Source organism: Prionailurus viverrinus, chromosome D4 (genome assembly GCF_022837055.1).
Source record: "Prionailurus viverrinus isolate Anna chromosome D4, UM_Priviv_1.0, whole genome shotgun sequence".
Lineage (NCBI taxonomy): Eukaryota > Metazoa > Chordata > Mammalia > Carnivora > Felidae > Prionailurus > Prionailurus viverrinus.
In genome coordinates this window covers 93,332,895-93,348,039 of record NC_062573.1, presented here as the reverse complement: position 1 = coordinate 93,348,039, position 15,145 = coordinate 93,332,895, and the positions used below count along the sequence as shown (strand labels likewise).

The 15,145-nt window shown below is 63.2% G+C and overlaps 2 protein-coding genes across 10 annotated transcripts in view; both read right to left on the bottom strand.

Annotated features, from left to right (window-relative positions):
• Positions 1 to 4,418, bottom strand: part of QSOX2 (quiescin sulfhydryl oxidase 2) — a 30,107-nt gene extending 25,689 nt beyond the window's left edge. Inside the window, exon 1 of the mRNA XM_047829037.1 lies at positions 4,097 to 4,418. Coding sequence (XP_047684993.1) covers positions 4,097 to 4,418 — 322 coding nt within the window. The remainder of the gene's footprint in view (positions 1 to 4,096) is intronic.
• Positions 4,419 to 8,489: 4,071 nt separating this feature from the next.
• The window catches only part of CCDC187 (coiled-coil domain containing 187), a 38,002-nt gene continuing 31,346 nt past the window's right edge, over positions 8,490 to 15,145 (bottom strand). For 5 of the 9 annotated variants that reach the window (XM_047829052.1, XM_047829045.1, XM_047829046.1 and 2 more), the window contains 5 exons: positions 14,981 to 15,144; positions 14,449 to 14,582; positions 13,980 to 14,089; positions 13,363 to 13,436; positions 8,491 to 12,881 (listed from right to left, as the gene is read on the bottom strand). In XM_047829052.1, coding sequence (XP_047685008.1) covers positions 11,134 to 12,881; positions 13,363 to 13,436; positions 13,980 to 14,089; positions 14,449 to 14,582; positions 14,981 to 15,144 — 2,230 coding nt within the window. In that variant the 3' untranslated portion in view covers positions 8,491 to 11,133. Of the gene's footprint in view, positions 12,882 to 13,362; positions 13,437 to 13,979; positions 14,090 to 14,448; positions 14,583 to 14,980; position 15,145 lie in introns of all 9 variants that reach the window. The other 4 variants (XM_047829047.1, XM_047829049.1, XM_047829053.1 and 1 more) reach the window with 2 other exon arrangements.

Sequence of the window (15,145 nt, the reverse complement as noted above, 5' to 3'; positions counted from 1 at the left end):
GGCGAACTGCTGAAGCCTGGCGACCCCGCCTCGGGAGAAAGGAAAAGCCCCCCGCCCGTCCTCCCGGCCGCACCGATGACCTGTGTTCTCACACTGGCATCGCTGACCTTGGTGCCCGGTGGCGCTCCTCTGGCCGTGGTCATCACAGAAACTGGGCCTCCCTGGCGCATCTCCCTTGGGCTGAAACCACAGCTGCCCAGGCAGGGGGCAGGGGGTACAGCGGCCTTTCCTGGGCCCATCACGAGCGGGCAGCTCCAGTGCCTGCCTCCAACCCCCGGACGGCCCTCTCCAGAGTTCAGGCGGTGAGCTCCTGGTGCCTCCTGGGGCTCCCTGCGTCACACACCCCTGCTGGCGGTGCGCCGTCAGCACCCCTCCCCACTCAGTCACCCCCCCCCCCCACCCACGAACACGGCCCGTGGGGGAACGCCAGCTCATCTCCAGGAGCCTGTGGCCTAGCCAGGTGGGCAGAGAGACCAGACCCGGCAGTGAGTGAGGAGCTGCAGGGGGGCGAGCCAGAGCACGGACACCGGAGCGGCCAGGACAGAGAGCCACGGGCCCGGGGCCACCCGGCCTGGTGCTCAGTTGCGCGACCCAAAGTGAAGGACCCGGCCTCACTGGGCCCCAGGGCGACACCCACTCCCATCTGCAGGACGGGAAGAGAAGGTGCGTGCTGTCGGTGACTGCCCACCGAGTCTCAGGCTCCCTCCCCTTCCTGCCTCATCTAGAATTCCAGGACCCATTACAGGAAATGTGCCCCTGCTTCCTCCAGACCAGTAAGAAGGGAGAGGGAGGCCCCGGTGACCCTCGACAGGGGCGCTCCTCCGGCGACCACGGTCTCCACGGAGACACCTCAAAGGCAGCGCGATGGTGGGGTGCTGCTGGGGGCCACAGGTGTCTCCTGGCCGTAAAAGGAGGTGGCGCCACAAACCGCTAACACCACAGCTCCGGGCTAAATGATTTCCGGGAACACAGCAGGGTTTTGTCTTACAAAGGACTCAGAAGTGACAGGCGTAAGCCAGATCCACACAAACACTGCAGCTACACCCAACAGTAGACCTTTTTGTTCATTAAGCCGCCTTGTTACAAGGAAAAACATTTATTTTCAATATCTTGAAAATGTCAGTTAATTGCCAAAGTTCAATCTAAGTCCTTCAGGAAAGCAAAGTACCCTCAGCTCTGAGCAGAAGACGCTTCCGGAGCGGGGGAGGAGCCTCACCCTCTCCAGACCACCCCTCAGGCCTTCTGTCCTTTCTGAGCAAATGGAAGCCGCCCCCCCCCCCCAGGTGATGGTGGAGGGACAGCAGGGGAGACAGCACTGCCCCCATCCCAGGCGATCTCACGGGGGAGCAGAGCCTGTCCCACCATCCAGAAGTCAGACAGTGCCGAGGCTGGGGTGGGGGGAGCAGTGGACGGGGAAAAACGCCAGCTGGATGGTCTCCATTTCAAGAGGGGTGGGGAGGGGCACCCATGGGGGCCCAGTGCAAGGTCCGTGTGCCCTGGGGACTGGACAGCCCAATTCACAGGCGACTGACGGCACCAAAGGGGGGGGTGACAACGGGAGTGAAGCCTGTGTTCACACAGGACATGGGGGGGCAATGGGGACCTGCTTCCCTTGGGGGCGGCCGCGGCTTCTCAGTGGTTCCACTGGGAGCGGGCCAGGATTAGGCACAAAGAGAGCCCTGTGGTCGATCCCACAGGAAGCAAAGGCTTAAGAGTTAGTGAACTCCAGGGGCAGCTGGGTGGCTCAGTCGGTTAAGTGTCACGACCTCAAGCTGGAGCCCCGAGTCAGGTTCCATGCAGTGCCGACAGCTGGGAGCCTGGAGCCTGCTTCCAATTCTGTGTCTCCTTCTCTCTGCCCTCCCCGCGAGTGCTCTGTATATCGCTCTCTAAAATAAACAAACATTAGGGCGCCTGGGTGGCTCAGTCGGTTGAGCGTCCGACTTCAGCTCAGGTCATGATCTCATGGTTCATGGGTTCGAGCCCCGCGTCGGGTTCTGTGCTGACCGCTCAGAGCCTAGAGCCTGCTTGGGATTCTGTCTCCCTCCCTCTCTGCCCCTCCCTCACTTGTGCGCGCTCTCTCTCTCTCTCTCTCTCTCTCTCTCTCTCAAAAATAAACATTTAAAAAAGGAAGGGGGACGCCTGGCCAGCGCAGTCGATTAAACATCCAACTTCAACTCAGGTTGTGATCTCACTGTTGAGGGTTCGAGACCTCCGTCAGGTCCTGTGCTGACAGCTCAGAGCCTGGAGCGGCTTTGGATTCTGTCTCCCTCTCTCTCTGCACCTCCCCTGCTCACGCTGTCTCTCTCTCTCAAAAATAAATAAAGATTAAAATTTTTTTTTAAATAAACACACATAAAAAAATTTTTTTTTAAAAAGTTAACGGACTCCTTTTCTGGGGAATCCTTGTGTACTGGGACATCCACGAGGGGGAGTCCATATGCCACGTATCCTGGCCACGGGTGCTTCCCTGCAGGTGTCTCATGGGGCTGGTGTCCCTGAGAACGTGATCCTCCAGCCGTGGGGCTTGTGCTGACAGGATGCTGGGCCTCACGCCCGGTTTCGGACCCAGCAGACCCGGGTTGGGACCGACGGTGCGTCTCTAACAAGTCCCCAGGTGACCTCTCTTTGGGGACCCCACGTGGAACTCTCCCCAGTGCCGAGGCCCCTGCCTCCAGCAGCGGTTTGGCTCTCGGGACGCTTTGCCCAGGTGCCCTGCGCTGTCCCCACTGTCTTTCAGACCACAGCTGCTTTTCACTTTCAGCCGTATCTCCCTCCGTCCCAGGCCTTCATCCCGCCCGACGCGGGCAGCGTCCACTCCTCTTAAGATAACTTACTCAGCTAAGGGTTGAGTGAATCACACCATCAGGTATGGGTTTTGCCACTTTCATTTCCAGAAGAAACCTTTCTTCCAAGTTCCAGGGGCCATTTTCAAGGCTCCTTACGCGCTGGTTCGACTACAGAATAGTTACACATCTGTGTTTCTGCCACGGAGTGACAAACGAGAACTGAGAAGTTCTCTGCACTCTTAAAGTGTGTTTGTTCCCAAAGCAAAGGCTTTGAGAAAGCCCACTAAAGACTTGTCCGTCCACCTCCGTTCTGGCCACAGTGCCAAACACTTGGGACTTCAGAAAACATGAGATCAAAGAACAGGCCCTTCAGAATCAAAAGGCCCCAACTCCCCGAGGTAATATGAGAATGCATCTTAAAGACAACCTTTTACGATTCTGCACAAAACCCCTACTTAGGCTTTTAAGAAGTTTGGGAACCTGTTTAGTTATGAGAAAATCACAACAGAGTAGGAAAGGAGCCTTAAAAAACAACAGTGCTGGAAGAGAGTGTAGCAATTTGTTATCCTCTGGCCCGCGGAAATATGTAATTAGAGGTTAGCTGAGCACCAGCACGGGTCCTGCCAAACCTCACTCTCGCTGAGGACAGCACGGCCTTCAGAGCGATTCGCACGCCATGTAAAAGCCCGGCGGGCCTGCGGAAGGGAGCCGCAGACCCGCCCCCACCCCCACCCCCACCCCCACCCCCAACTCTGCCACCGGGGCAGGCGAGTAACGAGGGACTGATTAGCACTTTGGCAGCTTGATGAAACTGCCAACAACATAAAATGTAGCTCGGTGGATGTCAGGTCGACCACGGGCTGCGCCTCTAGGAACGAGGCGCCTCCCGGTGACAGGCTCCGAAGGTCCTGCTTTGCCTCCACAGAGGTCTGCGGGACATCTGGACGTCTAAGTTGCTGGCTCGCTCTGAGCATCCACCACATGGCCAGAAGAGGGTGACGGCGCAGGACTTCAAGGGAAGGGGGCTCCGAGGCACGGAGACGGGGAGTGCGTCGGAAAACAGCTAGGACAAAGGCTGGGGGAGGCACCGACGCTCTTCCCCAAGACCCTGGGAGGGGGGCTCCCCGGTCCGCAGCTGCGGAGTGCGGGCCGGAAGAGGGCTGCTCGCCGTTGCGACTCGAGGCCGCTAACGTGCCGGGCTGTCCCCGGGGCGGGGGGGGGGGGGGGGGCTGGCTGCGGGGCCCGGGGAGGGGGGGGGCCGGGCCCGGCCGGCCGGCCGGGGTCGGGGGTCCCGCGCGGGCGCGCCTCACCTCGCACGTCCCCGGCCAGGGCCCGCCAGGTGGGCGCGTAGCCGATGCAGTGGCCGCACCACGAGGAGTAGAACTGCACGAGCCACGCGGCCGAGCTGTTGGCCGTGGCCCCGCGCACGCTGCCGCTGTCCAGCACCCACACGGCGTCCTCGCCCGCGCGGTACAGCCGCGCCGCGCCGCCCGCCCCCGGGCCCGCCGCCGCCGCCGCCGCCAGCAGCACGAGCAGCGGAGGCAGCCGCCGGGCTCGGGCCGCCGTCGTCGCCGGGGCTCCCGAGCTGCGCGCCGCCGCCGCCGCCAACGCCGCCGCCCCGGCCGCCGCCATATTGGGAGTGCCGCGGCGCGCCTGACCTTTCACCCTGGCAACCGCCGTCACGTGCGCCGCGCGCGCCCGGCCCCGCCCCCGAGCGCCCGGCCCCGCCTCCCAGGCGCCCTCCAGGCCCCGCCCCCGAGGGCCTGGCCCCGCCCCTCCCCACCCCAGGGTCGCCACATTTAGCAAACGAAAATGCCCCGTGTCTGAGATGCAAATTTAACGGGAGGTTCTTGGACTCGTAAACGACTGGCCGCTTATCGGAAATTTCCATTTAACTGGGGGTCCTGCGCTTCATCTGGAAACCCCACCTGGGGCTTCAGAGTGTCTGCTCCCCTGACCTTGACCTTTAAATATGAGATTTTTATCTCTGGGAAACTTAGCAAGACATCCACACAGATTCAGACGTGTTATGGTGCCCAGGTTTAGGACTTTCCAGGTGACCTTTGCAGCCCTAGGAAGTAAAGCTTCCTGTGACTTTCTGCTTAATTCAACAGGAGACCTGGTTTTTACATTGCTATTTTTGATTGTTATGCATATCAACATTTTCTCTGAACTGTGTGACCGAAACAAAAAAGAAAGGAAGTAGGTCGCAGAGCGGATATGAGTCAGCAACAGTCATTGGCCTGGAAGTTCAAATTCTTGTTTCGGGCCACTTGGCTCCTACACACGCCAGGCAGAGGAACTGCGTGTGCAAAGGCCCTGCGGTAGAAGGGACACGCGCGTTCGAAGAAAAGCAAGGAGGCCAGTGTGGCTGGAGCAGAGTTAGCCAGGGGAAGAGAGGGAACCAGGGAAGCGGCCAAGAACAACACAGGGAGGGGCCTCACCAGGCAGGCTGCAGATTAGGGCCCCTGGCTCTGAAAGCCACAGTGGCCATCAGAGGATTCTGACTAGAGATGTGGTTCTGCCCTTCTGGCTGCCGTGTATTAGGGGCAGGAGGGAAAGCTGTGACAGGCTGTCACAGCCCTCCAGGAGATGGTGGGAATCAGGTGAGGGCTGGGTGGCAATGTTAGTGACAGTGTCAGTTTGGAAGATAGGACATGCGGTGGATTAAATCCCGAGTGTAGACGGAGGGATCGTGTCTTCTCGCAGGGTTTTGGCCAGAGCCGCTGCAAGCAGGAAGCTGCACTTGACGGAGGTTGGGGTGAGGGTGGAACTCCAGCTTGTTTTGGATCCGTTGACCTTGTGACATCCGAGGCAAGTGCCAGGCCACTGGTTGGCTGTGAGAGTCTGGGCTCAGAGGGTAGGTTGGACCGCTTGAGGTCACCACAGGAGGCCACGGGGACAGAAGAGAACTGGCCACACCCCGAGCCCTGGACTGAAGCAAATGGGGTGGTGGGAGGGAGGCAGAGGAGCAACCTGGAGGTCGGAGGAGGACAGGAGAGGGCAGAGACGGAGGTGAAGGATAGATGGGAGGAAAGAATGACAGATGCCTGGGGGGGGGGGGGCATGGCTCCCTAGCGACTGGACAAAGGTGTTCTGAGTGACGTAGGGACAAGGCGTTTACAGAAAGGGTGGAGGGAAAGAGGAGAGGCTCGGTGGCTCCTCCCAGGAGGTTTTCGGGAGGTGGTGGGGGAAGGACAGCGGAGATCCAGGCAGGAAGGAGAGGCCCGGCAGGGAACAGGTCGGGGAGAGCCAGGGTGTGCCTCGTGGAGCGCAAGGGGAAGGAGGCAGGTGATCCCTGGGTGCGTGGGCACCAAGGGACACAAGGCTGGAAGGGGTCGCTGCACCCTGCACCTGACCAGCTCAGCCTCTCTCCGCCTCTCTCCACAGAAGGTGCTGCCTCCGCCTCCGAGGGGAGCCCCCGCATGCAGCCTATGCTTCCAGGTGCCCCTCCTGCTCTGCTGGGTGCCCCTGGGGTCCCCTGCTGCCTTGGGGTGGAGCCCATCTCGGCCTCACCGGTCCCTGCCCCCCTCCACCTGTGACCAGGTTGACTTGTTGGCCTCGGCCTGGGGGCGTGGCCATGAAGTCACATGGCCACCGTTGAGTGCGCAGACCAGCTCGGGTCATCCAGTGGACCAAGACTGTCAGGGGTGGGCTATTGGGTGGGTTCTGAGCACTCAGGCCCAAAGCACCCTTCCCCACCCTTCCCGGAGGGGTTTAACTCTGAACCCTGTCTCAGCCGGCTCAGGCTGCGTAACAAAACCCCACAGCACAGGCATTTATTAAACGACAGACCTTTGTTTCTCACAGCTCAGGAGGCTGGAAACTCCAGATCAGGGTCATCAGGGTCAGCTCCCAGAGGCCCGCTTCCTGGCCCACAGATCGCCAGCCGCCTTCTCGAGGTGTCCTCACGTCCCTCTGTGTGTTCTCGTGGACAGAGAACTCTCTGGGGTCTGTTCTCATAAGGGCACAAGGGCAATCGTGGGAACCCACTCTCGTGACCTCATCAAACCCTAATGTGCTTCCTGGCACCGTGACATTGGGGGCAAGTTTCCATGAATGAATTCTGGGGAGACACAGTTCTGTCCACAACAAATGCCCAAAGCCACCTGGAAGGACCGTGCCCCTCCCCTACCCAGGTGCAAGTCGTCCTGTCATAAGTGTTCCCCAGGGCTCGTGTGTGTCCCCATCCACGTGCTGAGGGAGCCAGAGGGGCGTCTCAGGGGCAGCCAGACGATGTGCGTGCTGGCCCCACCGAAGGGCCACTCAGGTCTCCTGGTCCCTTCTCTGCCAGCCATCCCCCCGGGGAGTGCTGGAGGAGTGCCCCCTTCCTGCTGTGGGAAGGCAGGTGGAAGCACGGTGTGCCTCCCCAGGACCAGCCCCACCCCACGGGAAGCGAGGAAGGCTGGCGCCAAGGACACTGTGAGCCCACCCCGCGGTGCAGTCAGCGTGGCCGGGTGTTACTTCACCCCACACCTGCTCCGCGGCATGGGGCCCGTGGCACCGGACTTTGTTCAGCACCCTGAACACAGCACGGGTCGCTTCTCAAACCCAGAGCGCCACTGGCCCCGCAGGCCGTGTCGATTCACTAGAAGGTTCTTAGGACAAGCGCCCACTGATTGTAAAATGCAGCCAAACTCAGAAACATTAAAACAGGGTGTGGGGGAGGGGGCTGGATCTTAGGGTCTGAGAGACAAGGCAACAATAGCAGTTTCCAAGCTTCCATGGCTTTCCCGGCCGGCTCAAAGCCCGTGACCCCACCCTGGAGACCCCCTGGATCGGTTCCTCCACCTGCACGGAGGGGGCGCTCGGCCCTGGGCCACCGTCAGATGAACCACGATCGATCGCAGATGCCACGAAGGAAGGAAACCCGCTGCCATTTTCAGATGCCTCCAATCGAAGCACGCGCTCTGATTTCGCGGTGATTCCAACGGGGGCAGGTCTGCATCTTGGAGCTGACGGAGCGAGGCATCTGTGTTTTTGTTTTACAGAGGGGGAGACTGAGGCTCAGAGGGCCACGGACTATGGTGAAGGGCACGTGGCACACATTCGACAGAGGGGGTCTCAAGCCTGAGTGCCCCTGACGCTCAGGGGCAAAGGCGGAGCTCCCTCCCTGCTCTGAGTGCCGCAGCCACCCCAGCTTGTGGGGCGGCGAGAGGGGCCCTGGGGGCGGGGGGCGGGGCCACTGTGCCTTTTCTGCGCCCCACACACGCTTCTGAACTCCTGCCACAGCCCAGACTCCGGAGCGGGCCCTGTCCTCCGAGGACCTGCCCCCAGTTGGTGTTTGCGTTTGGGCACGGCTGCTTAGGAAGAACGCCCATTCTCCGGAAGACCTACCAGGAGGATTGTTCCAGAGCACTGCTGCAGGCCGGGGACAGAGCCTGGTGGCGACAATCCTCTGTGTCCTCACAGTGACACGGGGGGGGGGGGGGGAGGCAGGGGCGGTGGCCAGGGAGGCACGGGGATGGGGTCCCTGCCACGACCCCAGTGAGACGTGGAGAGCAGGACTCAGGAAGGGCTCTGAGCATCACTGAACACCCCGGCTGTGTCACGTTACAGCCTGGACGGACACAGCTGCCGGACAGAAAGGGTCCCAACCGGGGGGGGGGGGGGGCAGCCGCAGGAGCCCTGGGAGGGCCGGGGTGCACGTGTGGGCACATGTGTTCACACGCGATCCTGCCTCGCGCCCTAAACGCGTAGTCATGTTTTGCCAACACTGCGGTCTGCTCCCAGCCGTGTGCACGCCATTGGGAATGCAGAGCAGCAGCTTGGCGTTTGATGCCTGGCGTGGGGTGGGCGGGCAGGACAAGGGGCCACAGGCACAGGTGTGGGCCTCGCAGACATCCTTGGGGGGCCCAGATGCTGGTTGGGGAGTCAGCATGGACAGGGCAGGTCTGACCCACGGAACTGGTTTGGTTTGGGTGCTCGCTGGACAGCCACGTCCCCTCGCTGCCGGAGAACCTGGCCCGGGGGTGGGGACCCAGCCTGGTCACTTAACCTCCCACCCCCCACCCCAGGAGCCAGGTGCCCCCGGCACAGGAAGGCGCCATCCAAACGGGTGCTGCTGTGTTCCCCCGGAGTGCACAAGGCTGTCACTTCTCTGGACCTGCCCTCGGGGGCCCCCTCGCTGTATTTTATAGGGGCGGCTGTCACGGCCGCGCGTGGTAAGGAATCAAAGGCTTCCTAAAGCTGGTCTGGGATTTGGCATTTGAAATGCTGAAGGTGCATCCGTGGGCATTTCATGCAGGAGGGTACAGCTAAGAGGGGCCGTTGAAAGAGACAGACTGCAAAATTAAATGTGGGCTTTAACTAAGAAATAACCTCTTTTTTTTTTTTTTAAGAATTATTTATTTTTGGTGGAGAGAGACAGAACATGAGTGGAGGAGGGGCAGAGAGAGAGACAGAACCGGAAGCGGGCTCCAGGCTCTGAGCTGTCAGCACAGAGCGCGACGCGGGGCTCGAACCCACAGACCGCGAGACCGTGACCTGAGCTGAAGTCGGACGCTCCACCGACTGAGCCCCCCGGGCGCCCCAGAAATAACCACTTTCTATGAAGGATAATGGCCCTTCTGGAGACCAAGATTTATCGGCCCCAGAGGTTAGCAGGGATCGGAGCCAAGGCGAGCGCAGTGTGGTGTTTATGTTTTGCGTGTCATTAGACGGACCTCGGAGCCCACGCCCCTCACTCGCCATGTCAGCTGAGACGGAGGGCTTCCGACACCCTCCACGGTGCCGACCTGAAACATGGAGCTCATTTTGTAGCGTGGCCTCCCTTGGGCCCCGCTGTCGTGGGCGAGGGGCCACCGGTGCAGGCGGCCCCCAGACAGGTCCTTTGGGAGGCCCGCGGCCCCGCCAGGAGCACAGCCCCCCCACCCCACGGCGACCAGAAAGGGGGCGACGGGGTTTGAGGCAAATCTGCAGGGTTTTGAGGTGGGAGATTTATTACCATGCCAAACGTGTGTGTGTAAAATACATAATCCCTCTCGCACGGCCTCGTAAATCCAAAAGGGTCAGCAATAAATAGAAAAAAAATAAAAAATTACAGACTGATTTGTTCAGAAAACTAGAAGGAAATCAATAGGAAAGCTGTAGCTCAGAACTTGTTTTGAAATCGCATACGCACAGCAAGAGCACATTGCCCCCCGCCCGAGCCCGTCCCGGGGTTCCCTGGTGGGCGTGGGGGGACCCAGTGCGAAATCAGCATGAACTGTCTCAGCTGGTGCCTCCCTGAGCCGTGAAACCGGACGAGTGAGCCTGTGACAAAAGTCCGTCTGGCGAGCAGCTGGCCTGGGTACAGGAGACTGCCCTGAAGCGGGGGCCTGGTGGAGGGCTGAGCTGGAAGGTGGAGGGCACAGGCAGAACTCTGGGCTCCGCCACGTCCCCCAGCTAACCGCAAGTGCACGGAAGTCGCCGGCTCCCCAGGGGTCCATAAGTGTCATCTCCAAAGGAGTTCCTCTGTTGAGGCCGGGGAAGTCCCTGCCCTGGAGGGGAGGAGCCAAGCCCTAGAGGGATCGCACCGCCAACACCTCTGCAAACTGCTCCCTGCTCGAGGCTGCCCTGCATCCCGAGGGCTCATTCGATGGTGGACAGCCACCAGGAATCGGACTCTGGCCTCTCCAGGAGTCCTGAGTCCTCAAGGAGCCCTTGGCCCACCTCCCGCCAGAGGGCAGGCCTGGGGCGTGGCTGGTCACCTCCGGCCCTTGAGTTGACAGATCTGTGATGTCCACAGCGGGGTCGGCCCACGTGCATGCCCTTGGCCTTCAGAAGCCGCCAAGCTGGGGTGTGAGTCCGTGGGGACGTGATCCCCAGCCCGTCTCCACCGCCCCTTGCTCCCCTGTCCCCCCAGAGCGGCTCTCTCTCTCTTCACCCGGCCTTTGCCGATGGCTCTGCCTCCCGGCATGTGGTCTCCGGTTCGTCCTTGGGGACCGCTCCCCTCCGGACCGTTCTCTGTCAATCCATCACCTCCACACCTTTCCTCGACCGGCCAGCCTCTGGACATGCCCGCACAAGCTTTTACCTTCCTGCCTCTTAAAGTCTTTGGATCAGGGGCCCTTCCAGGCGCCTGACGGACGCAGCGGCCCCAACGTCCGGAAGAACACAGAGCTCACCGCACTCCCCGCCATGTCCCCGCCCAGGCCCCAGCCCAGCACCAGACGACTACTCGGGGGCCAGCCACAGGCAGGCTGTTCTGAATGGTGGCTCTGCCCTCGGTGGCCCAGGCTTCCCGGAGCATCCCACACACCATGCACACGCATGCGCAATGGCACCCCACGTCACCGTGGGTCCCGTCTTCCCGAGGCACTGCAGCGGCCGCCGGGCCAGCCTGCGGGACACGGCGGCTCTTCCGTCAGGGGGCCGCCGGCTGGGCCGGCTCCAAGAGCACAGCCAGCGTGTCGCACAGGATCCTCCTGCTAAGCCGGCTGGAGACCAAATCCACCACCTTGGCTCCCTCCGTGCCCGGCGGGTCAGAGCAGGGGCCCGCGCCCAGAGCAGGAGCTGGGTCACCCTGCCCAGGGCTGCCAGCGGCTGACAGCATTGGCGGACCCTCCCCGGCCATAAAGGCCACTCTGGACAGGGTCGGGGGCCGCACGGGCAGCCTTGGGAGCCCTCCCGGGGCGTCTCCTGCCCTGCCCCCAGAGGGGCACCCTGGCCAGCCGGCTGGGTCAGACCACTGGCTGCCCACGGCCTGATCCCTGGAAACCGAACGTGACTCACCCAATTCCTCCCCAAGGCTTCCGTCCTGTCTGCCTGCCCCCAGGCAGAGCCCCGGCTCCTGGGGCCCTGGGGATGGTGCCTCGGGTGTGTCCTCCTCAGACAAGGAGGGCAACTCCTCAGTTCTGATGGAGGCATCCTCCCCCGGGGGCCCCGGCAAGCTCCCAGGAGACATGACATCCTCAGGTGGGGAAGGGAAGTCTCCTGAGTCGGGGCTGGTCGTGTTGGCCAAATCCTCTGCTGGGAAGGTGGGAGGCAGAGGAGGGAGGCGGGCATCCCTGTGAGCGGAGGGCAGGTCGGCACTGCCATAGGATAGCACCTCGTCAACGGGGGACAGGATCTCAGGCAAGGCCCTGCTGGACGGCGTGGGGCAGGCTTCCTCGGGGGCAGGGGAGTCTCCACTGCCCCTACATCTGGGTGCCCAGCCCTGGGGTGTCAGGGCCACCAGACCGCCAGGGTCCCCAGGAGGAGCCCGCGGGGTCACGGGGACCTCAGGCTCAGACCAGGACTGTCGTGGCGTCCTGTCGCTGGGCAGACTCAGGGCAGCGTCCCAGGGCCCCTCTGGGCAGGCAGCCGAGGCCTGCAGAGGCCTGGTCTCTCCTCTGCCAGAATCCACCCCTTCGGACGCCAAGGACCCCGAGGGAGAGGAAAGGGACAGGTCCAAGTCACTGGAGGACGAGCACGTGGACGGGAGGGCATGCGGGGAGCCTCGGGGGACGTCTGTTGGGCCCTCTTCCGTAGTGAGTTCACGGATGAGGCTCCCAGTGCTTCCAGACGCTTCCTGCCCCTCCCCAGGGCCCAAGGAAGCAAGTGGAGAGCCAGGCGCCCCGCCATTTTCCAGGCGGGACGAGCCTCCTGTAGACAAGGAGGGCCCCGAGCCAGGCTCCAGAAGGTTCTCCTCGTCCCAGACCTCGCTGGACGCCTCTGACAGCTCTGACCCTGACCTCGGAGAGGGGGCGTCCGGGGGAGGCAGCGGCCAGCCCTCCCGCAGGACGCCCCCCGGCTCCGTGGAGGGGCCGCCCAGGGGGCCGGCCCCACCGCCCTCTGGCCTCTCCAGGGCCACCTGCCCCCCGCCCCGGTGGAGCCCCCAGGAGTCTTGAGGACAGAGCTCCCCAGAACAGCCGGGGTCCGTGTCTGGGACGTCCCCACCCCCCCAGTCTGACACGGAGACGGGGCTCTCGCAGAGCTGAACCAGGACGGCGGCTGCTCTCTGAAACTCCTGGAGAGAGCAGCAGGACACCCCACTCGGGGAGGAGGAGGCAGGGGACCCCGCCCAAGACCCCGAGCAGCTCTGGGGAGCAGCCTCGGACTCCGGGCCCGGGTCCGAGGGGGCCCTGAGCGGCGGCAGGGGGCTGCCCTCAGGCCGGCTGGGTGGTACCGGAGCTGTGGAGAGGGGGGAGTTGGGCGTGAGGCCCCCAGCCCTCGCCCCCTGCCACCCCTGCGGCCCACACCCCACAACCCCTAAGCCAGCGGATCGGGACCAGAAGGCCCGGTGGAGGCGGAAGAAAGGTCCACAGCCCCAGCGTGGTCCGCGGAGCGCCAACCCCCCCCCCCCCCCAGCTCCACACCCGTTAGCTTGGCCACCCCCCCGCCAGCACAAGTAAGGGCACCGCGTCTGGGGGGACGTCTCCGCGCCTTGGGGGCCCCGCCTCAGAACTGCAGCCGTCCTGTGTTTATTGGGGCACGATGGCTCCAGACAGGGGCCCTACAGTCCTCTGCCTGGACGGCCGGCTGATGGGTATGGCGAGTGGGCGGGGCTCCCCCGCGGGGCTTTGGGGGAAGGGTGGCTCTGGCCGAGGAGGAGCTGGCGGCAGAGGACCCGCGGGTGGGGGTTCCGTGGTCCTGGTGCACGGCGGGGCCTCACCTGGAGCAGCGGTCACCTGGGCGGCTCCCGGTGGAGAGAAGGGGCCGCAGGGGTCCTGCCCGCAGCTCTCGGTCCTGCAAACACATTTGTGCGGATGTCCCAGGGGGCGCCCAGGAGAGGGCCCCATCCCCCAGCCTCGTCCCCACGGCTCAGGGCCTCCACGGGGCCTTCACCTCCCCCGTAAGCTTGACACCCGTGCCCGCCAGGTATCTGTCCTGACAGGAGGTGACCGTCAGAGCGCAGGGCTCCCCGGGTGGGGGCAGGGGGCCCTGTGTTTAGGACGTTCTGGCCTCAGTCCCCACTGGGTCAGGTCTCTGGGGGGCGTTGCTTTCTGTGAGGCTCAGAGGCACGCGTTCCCTGGAAGGGCCCCTCCCACTGCCCCCAGCACGGGATCGTGGGCCAACTCCCCAGGTGACATCTTTGCTTCCACAGAGGGGGTCAGACTCAGGAGGGTGTGGGGTGGGTTGAGGGGGCACAAAGGACTCGGTTCAGGACGAGGGGCACCCGGACAGAGTGAGCTGTCCTCTTCCAACGAGAGGACGGGCGTCTCCATGCCCCAGGACCCCACCCCCTGCCTGTGGGTCCCCTGGGCTCAGGCAACCCTCCAGACCGCATACCTCTGTTCCCCCGGCCACCAGCCTTCCATTCTGTGGGGCTCCTCCACGGGGCTGCCGGCAAAATCCAGCCCCAGCTCTGACCCTGCTAGGCCGATGCGGCCTTCAACCACCTGTGGGAGAAAGACCACAGCCAGGGTGTGGCCACTGCCACGAGGCCATCGGTCCGTGCCCCTTAGCCGTGGGTAAAGCCCTGTGCTCCCATGGAGTTACCACCGTAAGGAACAAAGACCATCCCCTTAAAGATCGCCGAGGAGACCCCCACTTACCAGATACCCCTCCTCCCAGCAGGCACCAAAGGCCCCTCAACAGAGGAATCCAGATGAGAAGGGCCAAAGAGGTCCCATCCCCTTAACACCATCATCTGGTGGACAGGGTGGCCCCCATCCAAAGCCACACGGTAGAGCCCGACCAAGCCACGGCCAGGCCCCCACTCTGCCTGCAGCTAGGGCAGGACCTAGCCTCAACTCACGCTGGCTTCCAGGGGGCCGCAGGGACCCCCTCCGCCCGGGGAGTTCGGGCCCTGGAGCTTCTGTGCACGGCTGTCTGTCAGAGGCCGGGTCTTCTCCTCTGCTGACGTGGGGCTGGGGTTGCTCTGGGGGTCTCCTGTGAGGCAAGGGGACTGTCAGCATTGATGGGCACAGAACGGAGGACGCGGGGGCACAGCGTCCAGGAATTATGAAGTCCTGTGAGAAAATCAGCCCTGGGAAGGGCGCACACCCCCTGAGCTGGCCCCTCTTCACACGGAGGAGGAGACGGAGGGAAGGGAGGACAGCCTCCGCGCCCGCCCAGCCCCCGCTGCCCGGAAACGTCGGTCAAGGTACACGCAGGTGGCCCTCCTGCAAACGGGCCCGCCGTACGCCCAGACACGGAGAGGGAGGCCACACGGCGCGTGTGAGGCGCGCCAGGACGCAGGTCTGTCTGACCTCAAGCCCGATGCTGCCCCCAGTTGCCAGGGCCAGAGTGACCGTCTGTCCTCGGCTGCCACCGCGGTGCCCGGTTACCTTGGCCCACGGGGCTGTGGCTCTCCTCCAGCTGGCGCCCCGTGTCGGGCCAGCTGCCGGCCACAGGAGTGTCCTCTCCCCACGCGCACCTTGGAGGCGGCCGGTGACTCTCCGCAGCTGAGGTTGCCTGGGGGGGCGTCCCATCCGCCTGCTTGCTGAGAAGGC